Here is a 22,195-nt window from a genome sequence, read left to right on the forward strand (position 1 = left end):
CGTCACGCGGGCGAGGCGGAGCTTCACGCAGGACTTTGGAGAGCCGCAAAGGGCAGCCCCGCCTCCCTTTTGTGATGTCATTATTCTACAATTCTGCAGGCCCAAAGCTCAGCTCCCCCCCCTCCTGCGCCCAGATTCAGTTCGAATCTTAAAAACGGCATAAAAAAAAAAGAAAAGAAAAGCAGAGAGGAAAATGGCTGCAGCAGTTTCTGCTCAGGTAGGAGATTGCTTTCAGCTTCCTGCTCTGCTGCTACTACTTATTATTTCTATAGTACTGAAAGGCGTACGCAGCACTGTACATTTCAACATAGAGCAGTGGTTCCCAACCCTGTCCTGGAGGACCACCAGGCCAGTCGGGTTTTCAGGCTAGCCCTAATGAATATGCATGAAGCAAATTTGCATGCCTATCACTTCCATCATATGCAAATCTCTCTCATGCATATTCATTAGGGCTAGCCTGAAAACCCGATTGGCCTGGTGTTCCTCCAGGACAGGGTTGGGAATCACTGCCCTAAGGTTACCATATGGCTCCAGAAAAAAGGGGACGGATTGAGACATCCAGGTTTTACTTCCATTGAAAGCAACCAAGATGTCTCAATCTGTTCTCCTTACTTCCATTGCTTTCAATGGAAGTAAAACCTGGGGATCTTTTCCAGATAAGCCCCGCCAAAAAGTTAACCCCCGCCACAGTTTTAGCTAACACCATGCTAAGTGAATACTTGGGGAAAGTGATATACATGGGGGGGGGGGGCAGAGCCCCCCCTTGAACCCCTCCCCGAGTCATTATTCAAATCATGTGAATAATTTCCTCGGAGGGCTTCAATAGTTTAATAATTTATAAGGTGGCGTGGCTTAAGTTTTCGCCCGTGCACTTTTTGCATTAGTGGCGGGGCTTATCTGGAAAAGACCCAAACCCGGATGTCTCAGTCCGTCCCCTTTTTTCTGGAGCCATATGGTAACACTAGGTTATCCTATGGCAGGGATAGAGAACGCCGGTCCTCGAGAGCCGTATTCCAGTCGGGTTTTCAGGATTTCCCCAATGAATATGCATCGAAAGCAGTGCATGCAAATAGATCTCATGCATATTCATTGGGGAAATCCTGAAAACCCGACTGGAATTCGGCTCTCGAGGACCGGCGTTCCCTACCACTGTCCTATGGCTCCAGAAAAAAGGAGGACGGATTAAGACATCCGAGTTTTACTTCTACTGAAAGCAATAGAAGTAAGTAGGACAGATGGAGATATCTGGGTTTTACGTCCATTGAAAGCACTGGAAGTAAAACCTAGATGTCTCAATCTGTCCTCATTTTTCTGGAGCCATAGGGTAACCCTAGTTTGGGATCCTTTTGAAGGTTAGGAGAGAGATCAGGGATCCCACAAGGGGAGATCTTGTGCCCCGGGATGTGTGTAAATAATTTCTGGTTGCTATGGTCTTCTTTTAGGATTGTGAATTTTTTGATTGTAAACGGGAATTGTTAACTCTGCTGACCCTCAGCACTGAGAAGCCTCCTGAAATATAACCCTGCTCTGGGATTGTGGGTTATATGTGAATTGTTCACATCCAAAAATATCTCCCCCAGCACTGGGAGGTCTCCTGAAGTATGAGATGCAGAAGGTGCTGAATGTGTTTCTGGTTTCTATTTCAGATGCAGGTGGCGTTTGAGGACATTGCTGTCTCTTTCTCCCAGGAGGAGTGGAGGTATTTAGAGGAAGAACAGAAGGAGCTCTACAGGGAGGTGATGAAGGAGAATTATCAGACCCTGATCTCACTGGGTAAGAAATACATTTACAGATTTATTAGTAGTTTTGATGCATCATTATAAAGACAATTTCTGAGAATTATCATTATAAAGACAATTTCTGAGAATTATTGCTTGTAGTATTTGGTGAACAAGTGCTGCAGTGATCATTTCATATTCTCCCAGCAGTTCACATGTTGGGGTCAGTGAGTGGAGGTGAGAATGGGGTTCAGATGCACCAGAGGATTAGGGATACAGAGGCCGATGCAGAGAGCCACGTAGTAGAGACTTGTGTTGATGGTTGAGAGTGTGGCTTCTGCCAGAAGATTAATGAGACTATATTCCATGGCAGTAAACAAATTAAATGTAAATTTAAAGCAAACATAACTTGCATGCTCGATTTTCCTCAGAGGAAGCCTGCCAGATTCATGTGCACAAAGGTTCGGTGCAAAAGGGTGCTTTATTGTCCAAAGCAAAAGAAAGTGCTGACACACATCTGTTCATGTTTTTCCATGCATAAATATAATCGCAAGCATTTATAACTCCCTTAATCCCAACAATTTGGAATACACAGCGACTTACAATGTAATAAAATAATTTGTGGATGATACGAAATTATTCAGAGTAGAGAAGACACAGGGGGATTGCAAAGATCTGCAGTGTGACATAATCAGGCTCGAGGAATGGGCATCGACATGGCAGATGAGGTTCAACGTGGATAAGTGTAAAGTGATGCATGTCGGTAACAAAAATCTCATGCACGAATACAGGATGTCCAGGGCGGTACTTGGAGAGACCTCCCAGGAAAGAGATTTGGGAGTTCTGATCGACAAGTCGATGAAGCCGTCCATGCAATGTGCGGCGGCGGCAAAAAGGGCGAACAGATCGGAGAAGGTTATCATGCCGCTGTACCGGGCCATGTTGCACCCTCACCTGGAGTACTGTGTCCAGTACTGGTCACCGTACATGAAGAAGGACACGGTACTACTCGAAAGAGTCCAGAGAAGAGCGACTAAGATGGTTAAAAGGCTGGAGGAGTTGCCATACAGTGAAAAATTAGAGAAACTGGGCCTTTTCTCCCTCGAACAGAGGAGATTGAGAGGGGACTTAGTAGATAAGGACAGGTTGTTCACCCTCTCTAAGGTAGGGAGAACGAGAGGGCACTCTCTAAAGTTAAAAGGGGATAGATTCTGTACAAACGTAAGGAAGTTCTTCTTCACCCAGAGAGTGGTAGAAAACTAGAACGCTCTTCCGGAGGCTGTTATAGGGGAAAACACCCTCCAGGGATTCAAGACAAAGTTAGACAAGTTCCTGCTGAACTGGAGTATACGCAGGTAGGGCTGGTCTCGGTTAGGGCGCTGGTCTTTGACCAGAGGGCCAACGTGTGAGCTGGGCACGATGGACCACTGGTCTGACCCAGCAGTGTCAATTCTTATGTTCTTACAGAAATATATAATACAAATATTAAAAATCTAAACAAATTATTAATCTAAATACTTATGAAACAAAAAGTCTCTTTCAATAGTTAAGAAATAATACATTGGTTGTTTTTTTTTTAATTGTTTTTTTTTTTTTTTTAATCTTTATTCATTTTCAATCTTACATCAAGTGTACAATCATCAAAACAGTAAAATTAAACATATCGCTTGACAATCTTTCGACTTAATCTTATAATACATAAAATTACCACCCTCCCCTCCCATCATTCCCTCTATTATTTTCCCAATATGAAAACTAATATATAAAACCTCCCCCTTCCTATCATTAGACGGTGTATATTTCATTAGAAAATGGTAAAAAGAAAAAAAAAACACAAACAACAACGGGTTGTTTTGTTTTTTTTTAATTGAGAGCTTTTATTGAGTTTAAACAAAGCATATACAGCAGCACAGCAAAGACGAATATTAGAAACAAAATAAATTGATTGAGCGCATCGTGGTTCCTTCGATCCGCTCACCCTTGTATAAGTTTCAAGTTTATTTGTTATTTGATTGATCGCCTATCACAGTTACTAAGCGATGTACATCAACTATAAATATAAGGTAAACAATAACAAGAATATATGAAAAATATAAAAATCTTTTAAAAATAGACAAATTACAACAGGAAACACTAGGATAGAAGGGAACGAAATACATTTTATGATAGGTAAGGAAGAACATTTAAGGGTAATATACAAAGGGAAAGGGAAAACAAAATAGTTTATTGGGAGCAAAATACACAATTGAACAAAATGAACGGCAGCTATAAAGAGCAATTGGCATTTCAATTAGATATTGAAAGCGTCTTTAAAAAGAAAGCTCTTAAGTGGGCTTTTAAATTTATCAAAATTTTTCTCCTGTCTTAAGTAAAGTGGGAGAGAGTTCCAAGTTTGTGGTGCTGTAACGGTAAAAATATATTGCCTTCGTGTATTAATCATTTTAAGGGTGGGAATAACCAATAAAAGTTGTTCATTCGATCTTAAAGTTTTTTGAGAAGAATATGGAATTAAAACTTTGTAAATAAATGATGGCGTTTTGTATAGCAATGTATATGCAATCCACTCAACTAATATCCCCACAGAAAATTCCCCCAATCCCCCACCCAGATACCCCTATACTCCCAGCCACAGTCCACACGTCTCTTACATAAAACAATGTACTTTTCCACATTTCGTTTCTTCGCCAACGCCATACAAAACTCCCCGTTCTATGGTAGGTTAGAGCAGTCAATTTCCACAGAACACTCCACTCATCCATTTTATCAAGAACCAATGTCCAATCTGGCGTCGGCGATCTCCAGTGCTGTGCCGTGCAACCATTGTGTTTGCATTGTTGGCATAAGTTTGACTTTTAATATATTGTGATATATTTGATTTGTTTGATACACCAATAAATGTTACCATTTTTAACTCTTGGAAGTCCAGGATCTGGTTCCACATTTGTTTTTCTGTGCTAACACTACATGAGCAGCAGTTGACAATAATCTGGAGAAGTGCACTTCATCATCTTCCCAAGCCAGATCATACTGATGGAAGAAGACCATCCCTACCAGTATGTAAAATTAAACTAAACTAAAACTTAGTTTTATAGACCGAGTCATTAACCAAGAGGAGCTCGACTCGGTTTACAATAATGTAAAACATAATACATAAATTTGACAAGAAAAAGTAGACTGAAATAGTTAATTTCCAAAATGTTTAGCAAACAAAAAAGTTTTCAGAGCTTTCCGGAATAAAGCAAAAGAACCTAAACTTCTTAATGTAAGCGGTAAAGCATTCCGGAATTCGGTTAATTTAAAAGCAAAAGAATGACTAAATCTCTTAAAGGTTCTGTTTTTACCACTGAGAGAGGGAAATGTAAGTTTTAATTTTTGAGAACTTCTGGCAAGATGAGATCTATGAACATTCCAGTCTAAAGGAATCAAAGTGGCAAAAATGCCAAATAGGATTTTATATGCAATACAAATGCACTTAAATTGAATTCTGAGATACACTGGAAGCCAATGTAATTCCTTGAGCAGAGGGATTACGTGGTCAAATTTACTCTTACCGAAAATAAGTTTAGCTGCAGTGTTCTGTATTAATTGAAGTCTCTGCAGACTGACCTTTGAAAGACCCAAATACACTGAATTGCAGTAATCCAACCTTGGCAGAATGATTGATTGAACCAATACAATAATAATAATAACTTTATTTTTGTATACCGCCATACCCCGAAGAGTTCTAGGCGGTTCACATTAGTTAGACAGAGATTACAAGTGGTTACATATCAAATTGATCATAGAGTTGCGAACAGCAAGGAGAGAAGTAGGGGGAGAGAAGGGAGATGAGGGAGGGGAGTAGATCAGAAGGGGGGGAGGAGGAGGATTGAAAAGGGGCATTAAGGGTCTTGGTCTCGGAATAGGTGAGTTTTGAGTAATTTTCTAAAGTCGAGGTAGTTGTAGGCCTTGAGGACCATTTGGGCTAGCCAAGGGTTGTTGTTGTGAAAAAGTGCTCTCACTCTTCTCAGAGCACGGAGACTGGAAAAAAAACACTTTTTAATAAGCGAATTTAGTTGGTCCTTAAATGTAAGTGAAGAATCGATAACAATACCTAGTATTAATGAGGAAAACTTACAGTTTCTCTGACAGTATAACAAACATACACTTCCCGAACTCTTGCACATTCCTACAATACGTTGGTGGTGGTTTAATAAAAAGAGAGACGTTATTCCACGTTTGGGCAGCTTGATAAAAGAAAGAATGCTCAAAACCTTCTTATATCAAACATCTTTATAGGAGTGAAAGTGTAACAATAAATGATTCTTCCAACGAGAAAGTCTTATTTGACGTCTTGGCCCTGATTCAATAAACTGCACCTAATGGCTAGACTTCAAGTTTTTATTCATTTACTACCCCGCCAATTAGAAGTCCTTCTAGTTTACAATCTGAATATGAACAGATCAACAATACAAAAAAAAAATAAAAAGGAACTACAATAAAAATTAAAAAGAAGGGGGAATAATACAGTAGGAGGTTGCTACTTTTGTTAGACAATAATGTAAAACTTAAAACTTTTTTATTGTATTTATTTCATCCATCAGCTGATATAAGCATAAAGAGAGAAAAATTATGAGCGCAGGTTGGATGACTGAATGACTTTAAGATCAATTATAAACTATAAAGAGGACCCATAAGTGCGATGATGGTCCTGGAATAACCTCGCTGTGGCTCCCATGCAGGAGATACAAGACTGAGCACTTATTAATAATAAAAGGGGAATATCAAATCTTGATTTTTATAGTAACTAGATTGGACAATATGTAAAACAACATTTTGTTGAATAAATAGAAACGAAAAAGCTGGTAAATCACAATAATTAGCAAGACAATAATGCAATCCACAAATCAAATAATTTTAAGAATACCCGCATCACAAAAAAGAAAAAGGTTTTAAATCGGTCTTAAGAGTCCAAAGAAGTAAGCGGAACCCTTGTTGCCTGTTACTTGAGGTCAGGTGGGGGAGGTTGTAGAAGGGGGGGGGAAATTTCAGTGAGATAGTTTTATTTGGCTGAGTCTGGGTTATAAGAACCCAAACGTGGACTCTGAGGCCCTGATTCTGTATAGGACGCCCGGGAGAGGTGTCCTATTCAGAATCGGGCCTACACTAAACCCTGATTCTGTAACCAGCGTCCATGGTACAGACGCTGGTTAGAGAATCGGGTTAGATTAGACACGGCCCGCTACACTTATCGCGGCAAGGGATCTCTCTGCCGCTATAAGTATAGCGGGTCACGGCCGCCTGTACGATTGCCGGCAGGAGGGTGCCCAAACCCTCCTGCCGGAAGATGCCCCCCCCCCCCGACACTACCGACCGCCCCCCTTGACACTTCCGATTGCTGGCAGGAGGGTGCCCAAACCCTCCTGCTGCCCCCCCCCCGACACTACCGATCACCGGCAGGAGGGTGCCCAATCCCTCCTGCCGGAAGACGCACCCCCTCCATACCCCCCCCTCGCTAACAGCCCCCAAACCTCCCCCCACCAAACTAACCTTTTCTCGTTGGCTAGACGGGACTTGCCCGTCCAGCCGGCAGGCTCGCCTCGTCAAAATGAGGTGGGCCCGCCCCTTCCCAGCCCATCCCTCCAAAGCCTAAGGCCTGATTGGCCCAGGCTCTAGAAGCCTGGACCAATCAGGCCTTAGGCATAGCGAGTCCGCCCATCCCCACTAAGTGTAAGCGTCTCTTCCTCTACTAGGGAGACGCGTAGGGCCGCCTAGGTTCGCCTAAGGCCCTTAGGCGAGCTTAGGCGTCTTGCGGGCCTCCCTAGGCTCCCGGAGGCACCTTCAATATAGACAGCCTGCCTGGGGAGCATTTTTTTAAAAAAACGTGCATCCCGATTGGCTGATTAGACAGCTGTAGGACGCCTACAACTGCCTAAAATCGGGACGCACTTTGTAGAATCAGGGCCTGATTGTTTAACCTCTGTTGTATCTGTTAGGTATTGATATATTTTTTAAAATGAAAATGATGTATCTGTTTGTATTGCTCTTTGCTTTGTTTCTAGAATAAATTGTTTAAAAAAAAAAAAAAAAAAGAGTCCAAAGAAGCATGTAATCGTAAGTGGACTGGACGTGAATTCCAAAGGGTGACAGGTCAATTCCGCGCACAGACAAAAACCCGCGAACAACTCAGCGCAAACACAATTGCGCGCAACACAATTGAGCGCAAGGATATCTCCGCGCAAGACAATTGAGCGCAACAACAACTGAGCGCAAGACAATTAAGCGCTGGCCCCAAAACGCCGGCACGATCTGTATTTCGTAAAGTGGGGGGAGGGGGGATTGCGCTGAGTTGAGTTGTCCGCGCGTGATTGTCTTGCGCGCAATTGTCTATGGACCAGTTGTCTTGCGCTTATGTGCTGGCGCTCAATTGTCTTGCGCTCAGTTGTCTGACGCTCAATTGTCTTGCGCTCAGTTGTCTGGCGCTTAATTGTCTTGCGCTCAATTGTCTTGCGCTCGCCTGCCAGCGCTCAATATTCTTGCGCTCAATTGTCATGCGCTCAATTGTCTCGCGCTCAGTTGTCTTGCGCTCAGTTGTCTTGCGCTCAGTTGTCCCGCTCGTGCACATTATGGAAAATAATTTGCGCTCAATTGTCTTGCGCTCAAATGTCTTACGCTAGATTGTCTTCGTGCTCAGTTGTCTTTGCGCTCAATTGTCTTGCGCTCCATTGTCTTGCGCTCAGTTGTCCGCGCGCGGTTGTCTTGCGCACAATTGTCTATGAACCATTCCAAAGAGTGGGGCCATGAACTGCAAAAGCAGATTGTCGAATGTGTTCATGGACTATATAAAGGGATTGCTAGTTGCTTATGTTTCACCAAACGTAAAGTTCTTTGTGGGACATAAGGTGTAAGACAGGGGTGCCTAACAGGTCGATCGTGATCAACCAGTAGATCGCAGGGGCAATGTGAATCGAACGTCTCTGCTTCCGCAATGCCACAAAAGCCAGGTAGGTGCAGCCACTGCACAAGCGCCTGGCCCACAAGCCTTCCCTCCCCCCCCCGACGTCAATTCTGATGTAATGTAATGTAATTTATTTCTTATATACCGCTACATCCGTTAGGTTCTAAGCGGTTTACAGAAAATATACATTAAGATTAGAAATAAGAAAGGTACTTGAAAAATTCCCTTACTGTCCCGAAGGCTCACAATCTAACTAAAGTACCTGGAGGGTAATAGAGAAGTGAAAAGATATCAGAGTTGACGTCGGCTGGGGGGGGGAAGGCTTATGGGCCTGGTGCACGGTTGGGAGTGAAGTGCAGGTTTAGAGTGAAGTCATGGGAAGGAATAGAGGGGATTATGAAGGGATGAAATGAATTGAAAGGGTTAATAGCTGGGACAGAGAATGTTGCTATGAAGAGCCAGAAGTGTCTGAAAGTTCTAAAGGGAAGAATGACAGAGTGGAGCTGTGGCAGTGGAGAAGAAATAGGCTGTGAGGGTGACAAGAACTCAGAGCGGGAGCATATGATGGGGGAAGGGAACTGAGAGAAAAATACATAATTGGGGAAATAAAAGTAAGAGCAGACAGGAGGAAGTGTTTGCTGGGGGCATTTGGCAATGGTGGAGGTTGCTGGGGGGACAGGGAGAGAGAAAGAAAGACAGAAATAAGAGGGACAGGGAGAGAGAAAGAAAGACAGAAAAAAGGGGACAGGGAGACAGAAAGAGGAGGGGGCAGGGAGAGAGGAAGAAAAAGTTGGGGGCGGGAATGGAGTGTGTCGGGTGTTGGTGCAGGAAGGGAGAGAGGAAGAACAAGTTGGACTCATGGAGGGATAGAGAGAGATGTTAGTTGGGGAATGGAATGAGGTCTAGAGGAGAGGAAGCATGCAGGAGGCACAAAGAAGGGAAGAAATATTGGATGTACATTCAGAAGGAAGTACAACCAGAGACTCATGAAATCACCAGACAACAAAGGTAGGAAAAATGATTTTATTTTCAATTTAGTGATCAAAATGTGTCCATTTTGAGAATTTATATCTGCTGTCTATATTTTGCACTATGGCCCCTTTTTACTAAACCACAATAGCGTTTTTTAGCACAGGGAACCCATGAGTGTCGGGAGCAGTTAAGGGCATTCAGTGCAGCTCCCTGCGCTAAAAACCGCTATTGCGGTTTAGTAAAAGAGGAGGGGGTATATTTGTCCATTTTTGTATAGTTGTTACTGAGGTGACATTGCATATTTTAAAGTCATCTGCCTTGACCTCTTTGGAAAAAAATCAGAATATAAGTGATAATTAACATTTTCTCTGTGTACAGTGTGCTTTGTGTTTTTTTTTTTTTAATTTTATTGTTGGTAGATCATTTTGACTTGGTCATTTTAAAAGTAGCTCGCAAGCCCAAAAAGTGTGGGCACCCCTGGTGCAAGATGATGCAATAAATAAGTTGGTTCATTTCATTTCAAGCTCCCCACACAAATCCATGAAGAAGAGAATGGCGCACATCCTTGCAGTGTGACAAACTTTAAACTGTGCAAGCACATCTCAAAGGATCCCACGGTCACTCATATGGGAAAAACATTCAGCCTAAAGGGATCCTTCACATGTTCATCTTCTAATGTGGTAGACATCATTCAGTGCAAAAAGTGCAAAGAGGCATGTTACATCGGTGAAACAAGCCAAATGCTAAAGACCAGAATCAACCTACAAAGATATCATGTTAAGAATTGCAATACCAATCAAAATGTCACCCTTCTGTCGGACAACACCTTGGAGAAATTGACCACTGCACCAATGGTGAGAACACTAAAAGGGGACTTGAAAACAATCCAAGAACGTAAAACCTTTGAAATCAAAATGATCAAATATTTTGACACCTACCAGACAGGACTTAACAGAGATCAAGAAAGACATTTCAAACTGCTCTGCCACCTTTCTCCCTATGGCCCACCCTTCCCGCCCTCTTCCTATCCCTAAAATGCTTTCATGTTTTCCTCATATAGAAACATAGAAACATCTAGACGGCAGATAAGGGCCCACGGCCCATCTAGTCTGCCCACCTTAATGTTCCTCTCCTACCTTTGCCCTGTGAATAGATCCCATGTGCCGATCCCATTTGGCCTTAAAATCAGGCACTCTGCTGGCCTCAATCACCTGTAGTGGAAGACTATTCCAGCGATCAACCACTCTTTCAGTGAAAAAGAATTTCCTGGTGTCACCTCGTAGTTTCCCGCCCCTGATTTTCAACGGATGCCCTCTTGTTGTCATGGGACCCTTGAAAAAGAAGATATCTTCCTCCGCCTCGATGCGGCCCGTAAGATACTTGAACGTCTCGATCATGTCCCCCCTCTCTCTGCGCTCCTCGAGCGAGTATAGCTATAATTTGTCAAGCCGTTTTTCGTATGGTAGATCCTTGAGTCCCGAGACCATCCGGGTGGCCATTCTTTGCACCGACTCCAGTCTCAGCACATCCTTGCGATAATGCGGCCTCCAGAATTGCACACAGTATTCCAGGTGGGGCCTCACCATGGATCTATACAATGGCATAATGACTTCCGCCTTACGACTGACGAAACCCCTTCGTATGCAGCCCATGATTTGTCTTGCCTTGGACGAAGCCTGCTCCACTTGATATATACCGATACACTTCTCCCTCCGGATTCGCAGGGGATAGAGGCAGAGCCGGACCGCGAATATCCAGCTCTGACCCACCCCCGCCTCCCTCCCGCCTTCCCGGCCTTACCTGGTGGTCTAGCGGGCTTTCGGGGCAGGAGCGATCTTCCTACAGCTATTTCCTAATGGCGATCTGCACGGGGCAAGAGCGTAGGAAGATCGCTCCTGCCCCGAAAGCCCGCTAGGCCACCAGGTAAGGCCGGGATGCCGGGGGAAAGACTTAAGAATGTTTTTGTTTTTTTTTCTTTTTTTCCCCCTCCCCAAAAAATCACGAATATGTGAAATCGCGATTACTAAAACCGCGAATGGGGAGGGGGAAGTGTATTTGTTAACATTTGCTTAATTCTGATCGAAAGCTTGTCATAAAATGCCTTGAGTTAGTCCAATAAAAAAAGGCATCGCCTTATTTCCTTTGTTTTTGGTTTTATTTTTTTATACTACCTTTGTGATACCTTAAAAACTAATAATAATATTTTATATGTAAGCTGATGTGAAATTGGGAACCAGCGAGATTTTTTGAATAAAGGTGCTGGTATATTAAGCTAAGGTTTTCCTGGTTTAATTTCCTGGCACCTAACACAAGGGCCCTGATTCTATAACCAGCGCCTGAATTTAGACGTTGGTAAACGCCCTGCCAGTGGTCAGAAACGGCAGGGTTGAAGCGCCTACCGATGCCTAAATAAAAGGTGGCTAAAATGGCCACTGGCTTGGTTGGCACTTTAGATCGACTAAAGGCAAAGTAGGCGTTTCCAACGCCCGAAGTGGCGTTGGGTGATCTATAGCGGCTACCCAGCCCTGAATCGCACCAAGAGAGGTGGCTGAAATGTAGGCCCGGGTAAACCTGGCCCTACATGTTAGCTGTCTATCTTTGCCTAGACCACAGTAGCCGATTGCGGCAGGAGAATTCCCCCCCTCCCCCATCAGCAGAGCGGCAGGGATTCCACAAAGTCACAATTCTTGGGCGCCAGTAGCCATGCCGCTCAGCTGATTTTGGAGGGGGAAATTCCCCTGCTGCGATTGGCTGAGAGCAGTCGCGGCAGGGAACCCCCGTACCCAACCTTAAATCAGCTGGCAGGAGAGATGCCCACTCCCTCCTACCATCGCCCCCCCCACTAACTTTCCCGGCAGCCCCCCCAAACATCCCCAGCAGGAGAGATGCCCAATCCCTTCTGCCGGAACCACCCCTCCCCACCGGACCCCTCCTCCACCCCCCCACACCACCCCACCCCCCCCGAATCCATATCAGCTCAACCCCACTCTACCTTATAATGTTGGCTGGCCAGAGGCATCCTTCCTGGCTCTAGCCGTCTGACCCGCCTTCACCCTTATAGCGGGCCTGCCCCTTGGTGCATCGTGGGATGCGCCGGGATTGGCCTAGCCCCCCCCCCCCGGTATCCCCCCTCCCCTGCTACCTTATAATGTTGGCCAGCCGGAGGTATCCTTCGTGCCTCCAGCCGCCTGCCCCTTCCTGGTGCATCGTGGATTGCACCGAGGAGGGGCCTTAGGCCCTGATTGACAACCGGAATCTTAGGCCCCTCACATTGTATTCTGGGATGCAGTGGGAGTGGCCTAAGATTCCAATCTGCCAGATCCCTTAGGCTACCCCCCATGGTTTGGCATCTTTGTCTCCTTCCCTTCCCTTCTGTCCACATCCCCTGTTGTTTGGCTGCTCTCATCTCTTCTCTGCTTCCCTTCCCTCCCTCCCTCGTGGTCTAGCATCTCTCTCTTCCCTTCTCTGGTGTTCTTTCTTTCTTCCTTCCTCCCTTCCAATTTGGCATCTTTCTCTTTTACCCCTTCCTCCCTCCAATTGGGTGCAACATTTCTTGTACCTCTCTTTCTCTGCCACTTGTAATCTTCGGGCCACAAGCAGCATTAGTGAGCTGAACACACTGGTTCTTCTAATCCCAGAAGCTTTCCCTCTGCTTCAACTTCCTGTTCCCACAGAGGCAGGATATTACAGTAGAGGGAAAGCTTCTGGACCACCGAAGGCCGAGTGTTCAGCTGACTGACGCTGCCAGTGGCTTAGCTTGCAGGCTGCAGCACGAAGGGACCGGACTCTGGTGCACCCCCGATGAACTGCATCTGGGATGGCCACCCTCCCTTGGTACACTACTGCTTATGTGAGTTTTCTGAGATTTGCAGAGCTGCGAAACCTCTCTAGCTAAAGATTTGAATATTTTTGATTAACGAATTCTTTGTGCTCAAAAGTTTTCTAAGGGCTGAAAATGATTTTGAGAAACTTAATGCAGTTTTCTTACCCTGGAACAGGCTTTCCAGCCATCACCCCTGAGATTATATCCCAGATTGAACGAGGGGAAGAGCCGTACGTCAGGGATGAGCCTGGATCAGAGGGAAGAGAGACTGGGAAAAGCAGCTACTCAGGTGACTCCGGTAATAAGAGAGACTGGGATAAAACTGGTGACATGAAGGGTGGAGGTGTAACCTTCATTTCCACAGTGGCAAGTTCCACTATAGATAGAAGAAACTGATCCGCCTGATATAAGTTCACACTGGCAACCGAGTACTACTCAAGCTTGAGTGGTTATAATGTGCGGTCCTCTGGGGTGAGCTCTGGTTGAACTCCTCACCCAACAATACACTCGGATAGTTCATATAGTTGATGAGTTATGGGAGTTCAGATTCCACCAATTCAAACGAACTGGGCTGGAGTGGTGCTCTTCATAATTCCCTTTTATAATTTTTATATATAGCTTATAACTTAATTTAATTTATTTTCTTTTTAACTTATGTAGTTTCAAATTTGACTTATCTTTTTTAGTCCTTCCGGTTCCCCTTCCCGACGCGTTTCGAGTATCTTTATCAAAGATACTCGGGGGAACTAAGGATAAGCAGAAGCTTGTTCCATTTCTTACTGAACGCCACTGAGGGGCACTAAGGACATAGGAAGAGGTACTAAGGACATGGGAAGGAGGCACTAGGGACACTATGGACATAGGAAGGGGCACTAAGGACATAGGAAGGAGGCACTGAGGGCACTAAGGACATAGGGAGAGACACAGACAGAAAAAAATGACAGACAGGCAGCGTGCAAGGAGAGAGAGACAAAGAAAAAAAAAAACCCCAGACAGACAGACATCTACTCTAGCACCCGTTAATGTAACGGGCTTAAAGACTAGTGAATAAATAAAACGAAGATGAAAGGGGATAAAAAGACTTGGGAGTAATCTAAAACACTACTTGGTTCTCAAAAGGGTGGTGGGTACATGGAACAGCCTCTCAGTGAGAATGCTGGAGATGAAGACTATTTGATTTCAAGAAAGCGTGAAGCAAGCTTCTAGGTTAGAATATCTTATGAGAGGAAGAGCAAGTATATGGTATGAATGCACAGACTGGATAACCCATATGGCCTCTTCTCCATTTCCATGTTTCTTTATACTTAGAGACCACCACTGTCTTTTAAACACACGATTAATACCTTCTGTTTATATCCAGCAGATCACCACATCACGCAAGAAAGGAAGAATCAAGGAGAAAATCCTGTAGTAATGGAACAAATGCAAAGCCAACCTGACAATGTCTGTGAGAATATTTCCCAGGGAGCTAAGAGGAGAAATACAAGGAATCGTCAGCAGGCATCGAAGGAGCAGAAAGACGGGGCAGGAGACTCGCCAGACAGAGTCACTGAGTGTGACAGGAGTAACAGGGAGCTCAATATCATCCCCGAGCACCAGAGACACCTAGCAGAGAGACCCTTCCAAAATAATAATAGTGATCAAGTGACTTCTAAACTTAGTCAGGGAGAAAGGAAAGGAAAAACACAACAGAAAGAATTTACACGTACTCCATATAATAAGAAAACCAATTTTATTTGTAGTAAGAGATTCGTTTTATTTTCAGAGCTCCAAAAGCACCAGAGGAGTCAGATCAATAAGAAACTCTTGATAGGCAGTGAGTGTAATGAAAGCTTCACTCAACTTTCCAGTCCAAAAAGTCAGCCAGTGATCCGCAGGTTAGACAAACGATTTACATGTTCCGAGTGTAATAAAAGTTATACTCGCCTTTCACATTTAAAAATTCACCACATGATCCACACAGGAGACAAACTATTTGCGTGCAATATGTGTGATAAAAGCTTCACTTGGCTTTCAAGTCTAAAACAGCATCAAATGATCCACACAGGAGACAAACTATTTGCGTGCAGTATGTGTGATAAAAGCTTCACTTGGCTTTCAAATCTAAAACAGCATCAAATACTCCACACAGGAGAGAAACCATTTACATGTTCTGAATGTAATAAAAGTTTCACTCGGCTTTCACATCTAAAACAGCATCAAATGCTCCACACAGGAGACAAACCATTTACATGTACAGAATGTAATAAAAGATTTGCTCAGCTTTCACATCTAAAAAGTCACCAAAAGATTCACACGGGTGACAGACCATTTACGTGTAGTGAGTGTAATAAAAGCTTTATACAGCTTTCAGATCTAAAAAAGCACCAAAAGACTCACACGGGTGACAAACCATTTACATGTACCGAGTGTAATAAAAGTTTCTCTCAGCTTTCAAATCTGAAAATTCACCAAAAGATTCATATAGGTGACAAACCATTTACATGTACTGAGTGTAATAAAAGCTTCATTTGGCTTTCATATCTAAAAAGTCACCAAAAGATGCACACGGGCCACAAACCGTTTACATGCAGTGAATGTAACAAAAACTTCACTTGGCTTTCAAATCTTAAAAAACACCAAATGATCCACACAGGAGACAAACCGTTTACATGCACTGAGTGTAATAAAAGCTTCTTTCAGCTTTCAAATCTAAAAATTCACCAGAAGGTCCACACAGGAGATAAGGTCACCAAGTGATCCACAGAGGCGACGAATGTAGACAAATGTGCTGACTTCCTTTAAGGAAAAGTTGAACAAAACTGAAAGCCTGTCTTTGACGACTGTGAGATAAAGGAAGTTGAACTGGAAGGCGATATATAAAAAATAAAATGATTATTATTATTACATAAATATCTAGGAGCAGAGAACAATTATCGAGCATAAATTGCTCAGAGAAAAAAAAATCAGTAAAGAATATTATAGGAGACTAAAATAATGGATTAAGATACAGGCTATTATTGATCAAATGGAATGTCTGCAGTGGCATAGCAAGGATAGGAGGTACTCAGGGTGATGCCCCGTGCCCTTCTCTCTGCTTCCATGCTCCCACGCTACACTTGTGCCATACCTTCCCAACCCAACTCCCGGTACCTCTTTAAATCTTCGCCAGTGCGAACATCTTCTCCGGCCTGCTGCTCGCACCGGCGTTGACATCCCCTCTGATGTCACTTCCTGGAAGTGATTTCAGAGGGAGCCAGACCATCATGAGCTGCAGGCCAGAGTATCTGTTCACGCTAGTGAAGATTTAAAGAGGTACAGGTAGGCAGGGATGGGAGTGCGTGAGCTGGTGGGGGGAGGGGGCGGTGCAGAAATGCCGGCATCCAGGGTGGTCCATCCCCCCCCTTATGACATCTGCACTCTCACATAGCTTTGGTATTGTAGACTGTCCTCTTGAAGACCTTAAAAAACTAGATGGGGCATTCCATGCTTGGGACAAGATGTGCTCTGATCTCCAGTTCTATGTATCACGTCACCCTGCTATCATGTTTTAAGCCCATGTTTACACAGGGCTGCTACCAGGGCCTTACCAACTGCGGAGACAGCAGGGTATGGAATGACTGGGACAGCTGTTCTTTGCCCCATTCGCTCCGATAAGCCCACCTGCAACTGTTACATTTTTTATCTGCTAAGCATCTTAAGAGGCTTGTCTTTTTTTGTTTTTATAGTTCAAACATTTTATAACAGGCAAAATACAACTGAGAACTACAAAATAAACCTAGTGATATTGTCAGAAGGGAAGAAACACTACAATTATTATCCGTTTAAGCTAAAATTTAAGCTTATATATCGCATCTTCTCTATAAAGGTAGAGCTCGGCACGGTTTACAAAAATTAAAAGGAAGGTCCAGTGGGAGTTGGTGGTAGGGGGATCGACAAAAATTAGTGTGCTCTTTGCATTAAATTTAAACTGCCAAACATTAGTTCAAAGTGATGCACATAGGGTGCAGAGATGTGAGAGCCGTATGTGCTAGATCAGGGCCACATTTTGGATTTGTAGGTACTTGGAGGGCCTCAGAAAAAATAATAGTTAATGTCTTATGAAAGAAATGACAAGTTTGCATGAGGTAAAACTCTTTATAGTTTATAAATCTTTCCTTTTGGCTAAGTCTTAATAATAATATTGTCATTTATAGCTAAAGAGACATGATTGAGAAACTGTTTTATTTTACTTTTGTGATTATGATAAACATATTGAGGGCCTCAAAATAGTACCTGGCGGGCTGCATGTGGCCCCCGGGCCGCGAGTTTGAGACCACTGTGCTAGAGGGTGAGACTGTCATGCGGTGTCTGAAGATCTCAAGGTGTTGATTATGATAAGCCGGTGGCTGTTGCCCAAAGAATGCCAGGCTGCTTAGAGAAAAGGCATAACCAGCAGAAGAAAGGTGTTGATGCCCTTGTACAAGTATTGGTGAGGCCCCACTTGGAGTACTATGTCCAGTTCTGGAGGCCATATCTCTACAAGGATGTAAAGGAACTTGAGGCAGTTCAGAGGAAGGTGAATCTATTACAGAATGGGAGGGGGTGGGGTGGTACAGTGGTCAAAACTACAGCCTCAGCACCCTGAGGTTGTGGGTTCAAACCTACGCTGCTCCTTGTGAGCCCGGGCAAGTTTATAAATTAACAGAAACAGAATCATAATACCCATTGAGGGGACAAGTTTCAAGAGGTTTCCAAATCTTAAAAATTTTATGGTATCCATCGGGGTGTTATTTTTTCTGCAGCCTTAAGTTTTTTGGTTTTTTTAATATTCTTTATTCATTTTTAAAACTTACAATAAGTGCAACAGCATATAACATCACTATATATTTAAATACATCACTTAATATCCTATTAAAATTTAATTCAGATCCCATAACCCTCCCACCCCCATATTCAATCACTTTCATCAAACATAAGAAGACATATAATAACCCCCCCTCCACATTATTTGCACTCATAAGAAAACCAAAATACCCACCCCCCACCCTGGATGTGCATATTTAAGGGGGAGTTTTAAGAGGTTTGTCTTGAGGGATCCAGTTTACTGGCAAGACTTGTGCGAGGATTACTTATTTACTAAGGCCCGGAGTCGGTAAATAGCGCTGTTATCGGCAGCTGCCTTAAAAATGGCCAGTCACGCAACGGCGCCATTGTAAATTGTAACTTTGTAAATTGTAACATTAACGAAATTGCAAATTCTAACATTAACGAAATTGTAACATCGCTGTAAATGTACAGTCTCTTCTTCTGTTAACCACATAGAACTTCCATGGTAATGCGGTATACAAGAATAAAGTTATTATTATTATTTATGGAATCACGGCTACATGGAGGATAGGCCAGGGGTTTTAAAGGCCTACATTCCCAGCGCTTATCTTCCATGAGAATCGCGTCCGCATGGGCACTTTAAGATGCCCAGCACCACTTCCGGTGGTAACCACGCCTACAACGGCATTGCGTAGCGTAAAGCAACTACATGGATGGAATATCGGCACTCCATATTTTTTTTTTTTTTTTAATTGGCGCAACCAATTAGTGTGCCCATTAAAACCAATTAAATTAGGCGTTGATAGGACACCTACCACTGCCTAACTTACAGCGCCCTATCAATAATTTAGGCCTAAGGGCTTGTATCTGCTCTATATTAGAGAATGACACAGTGACAAAAGTCATCACCGTTCCCGTCCCCGCGGATAACTGCGGGAAATAATCCCATGTCATTTTCTAGTGTCTATTTCAACCTCAGTCCTTCTACACCAGCATTCTTCAAAGCAAAGCTTGCGGGTCAGTGGTTGTGGCCATTCATACTCTGATTCTTATGTGAGCCAAGGATAATGAAGCCATTGTGACATCACTGATGTGATTGGCTCTTAGGCACTGGTGGAATGAGGCATTATGACATCACAATATCTGCTCTGGATACCAGAGACTGTCATTCTGTAGTGTCTGTTTCAACCTCGGTCCTTCTACACCAGCATTCTTCAAAGCAAAGCTTGCGGGTCAGTGGTTGTGGCCATTCATACTCTGATTCTTATGTGAGCCAAGGATAATGAAGCCATTGTGACATCACTGATGTGATTGGCTCTTAGGCACTGGTGGAATGAGGCATTATGACATCACAATATCTGCTCTGGATACCAGAGACTGTCATTCTGTAGTGTCTGTTTCAACCTCGGTCCTTCTACACCAGCATTCTTCAAAGCAAAGCTTGCGGGTTAGTGGTTGTGGCCATTCATACTCTGATTCTTATGGGAGCCAAGGATTCTGAAGCCATTGTGACATCACTGATGTGATTGGGTCTTAGGCACTGGTGGAATGAGGCATTATGACATCACAATATCTGCTCTGGATACCAGAGACTGTCATTCTGTAGTGTCTGTTTCAACCTCGGTCCTTCTACACCAGCATTCTTCAAAGCAAAGCTTGCGGGTCAGTGGTTGTGACCATTCATACTCTGATTCTTCCCTCTCTCCTTAAAGAATAACATGAAGATGGTTTCCCGTGGGGACGGGAACGGTGATGAATTTTGTCACCGTGTCATTCTCTACTCTATATCATTATCTATGTTGCCAGAGACCGTCCCTGCTTGCTCACCTCAGTTAAATTTTGCCAGTATAAAAGGTTTTGGGAAAGAACCTTTGCCTTTCAGGCAGCCAAACTAAATATTTGGCTTGACCGGTGTGTGTTAGAGGCTTCTTCTTATCGGGATTTTAGAAAACATAAAAACTCAATTATTTACTAGGCTAGGGTCTTAACACTTTTTGCTATGTCAAATTCTCCACATTCTTTTTATGCATTTTATAATAATTTTATGTATTTCTCTGTTTACTGGCTTTTAATTGCTGTTTTTATATAACTGTTTGTATCTTATTCAATTGCTGTGAACAGCTTAGAACTCCCGGGTATGGCGGTTATATCAAAATAAATTTATTATTATTATTGATGTAGATGGGAGCAAGAGCTGACCATGACTTACCCTGATACTGATTGAGATAAAATAGAACTTGCTAATTATTATTCTACTAAGACTTTGTGTTTACAGGAGAATTCTGTACTAGTGCTGTTGCAGCTTTGCTTCGGTGCATTATCGCCCCTTCGGTGGTGGCGCTGTGGTGAATGGGGTACTATGGCACACATTTGGTGGAGCTTGTCTGAAGGATAGGACCTCTTGGAAGGCTCTTCAGGCTATTTTTTACTGAGCAGATCGATTCCTGGATTACCATTGCACTGAACTTTCAAATTCAACAGTGCTTCATATAGAAACATGATGGCAGATAAAGGCCAAATGGCCCATCCAGTCTGCCCATCCATAGTAACCATTACCTCTTCCTCTCTCTAAGAGATCCCACGTACCTATCCCAGGCTTCCTTGAATTCAGACACGGTCTTTGTCTCCACCACCTCTTCCGGGAGACTGTTCCACGCATCTACCACCCTTTCTGTAAAAAAGTATTTCCTCAGATTACTCCGGAGCCTCTCACCTCTTAACTTCATCTTATGCCCTCTCATTACAGAGTTTCCTTTCAAATGAAAGAGACTCGACTCATGCGCATTTACATTACGTAGGTATTTAAACGTCTCTATCACTTTATTGCTGCTCAATTGACATAAGAACATAAGCATTGCCTCTGCCGGGTCAGACCAGGGGTCCATCGTGCCTGGCAGTCCGCTCCCGTGGCGGCCCTCCAGGTCCATGACCTGAAAGCGTTCCCTACCTAACCTAAAATGTCCATACCCTATTCGCTCAATGTCCTGTAAGGTAAACCTCTATCTGTACCCTGTTATCCCCTTCGCTTCCAGGAAGTCATCCAGTCCCTTTTTGAACCCCAGAATTGTACTCTGTCTTATCACCTCTCCGGGAAGCGCGTTCCAGGTGTCTACCACCCTCTGAGTGAAGAAGAACTTCCTTGCATTCGTTATGAATCTGTCTCCTCTCAGTTTTTCTGAATGACCTCTTGTTTTAGTTGTCCCTGCTAGTCTAAAGAATCTGCCCCTCTCCACCTTCTCTATGCCCTTCATGATTTTATACGTCTGTATCATGTCCCCTCTCAGTCTCCGCTTTTCCAGGGTAAAGAGCCCCAGCCTGTCTAACCGTTCGGCATATGAAAGGTTCTCCATACCCTTTATCATCCTCGTTGCTCTCCTCTGGACCCTCTCGAGTATTGCCATGTCCTTCTTGAGGTATGGCGACCAGTATTGGACGCAGTATTCCAGATGTGGGTGCACCATTGCTCGATACAGTGGCAGGATAACTTCCTTCGTTCTGGCAGTGATACCTTTTTTGATAATGCCCAACATTCTGCTCGCTTTTTTTGAGGCCGCTGCACATTGACCTTAGCACAGTTCTGGAAGAAGCCTTGGCCTCCTTCATTGTAGACCTGTCTTTGTCACCTTCGCTATATTTGTGTTAAGAGTAAATCGAAAGCTGTGCAATTGAAGGCCCGAGGGCAGTGGGGAAAACTGTGGGGCTCTTACCTCACTTGAGTGCTTGATTATACTAGTATGTTGAATTGTATCCTTCTATTTTTTGGACTGGGGGAAGGTGTGGGGAAGGAAAAAGGAAGTTCTCCGTTGGGGAGGGGGGAAACCTTTTTTTTTTTTTTTAAATTTTTATTTATTAATTTCCATTTTTACAATAATTGATTCACAAGTAATATAATTAATAACTATATATCATTGTATCTATCATTAATACAACTTAATTTATAAACAGTATATATTATAA

At 43.5% G+C, this 22,195-nt stretch overlaps 1 protein-coding gene across 4 annotated transcripts; it reads left to right on the forward strand.

The window, feature by feature from the left end:
* The first annotated feature begins 102 nt into the window (after nucleotides 1–102).
* LOC117354549 (gastrula zinc finger protein XlCGF26.1-like) lies at nucleotides 103–17,589 on the forward strand. Of its 4 annotated transcripts, none has more exons than XM_033932260.1 (4): nucleotides 103–217; nucleotides 1,647–1,773; nucleotides 13,626–13,748; nucleotides 14,811–17,589. In XM_033932260.1, the coding sequence occupies exons 1-4, from the start codon at nucleotides 194–196 to the stop codon at nucleotides 16,187–16,189; spliced, it is 1,653 nt and encodes a 550-aa protein (XP_033788151.1). In that variant the 5' UTR covers nucleotides 103–193; the 3' UTR covers nucleotides 16,190–17,589. The 4 variants fall into 4 exon arrangements, with proteins under 4 accessions (XP_033788151.1, XP_033788152.1, XP_033788153.1 ...); XM_033932261.1 differs by having other exon boundaries at nucleotides 14,814–17,589; XM_033932262.1 differs by having other exon boundaries at nucleotides 13,626–13,739.
* Nucleotides 17,590–22,195: the final 4,606 nt, after the last annotated feature.

This window comes from Geotrypetes seraphini, chromosome 2 (genome assembly GCF_902459505.1).
Source record: "Geotrypetes seraphini chromosome 2, aGeoSer1.1, whole genome shotgun sequence".
NCBI lineage: Eukaryota > Metazoa > Chordata > Amphibia > Gymnophiona > Dermophiidae > Geotrypetes > Geotrypetes seraphini.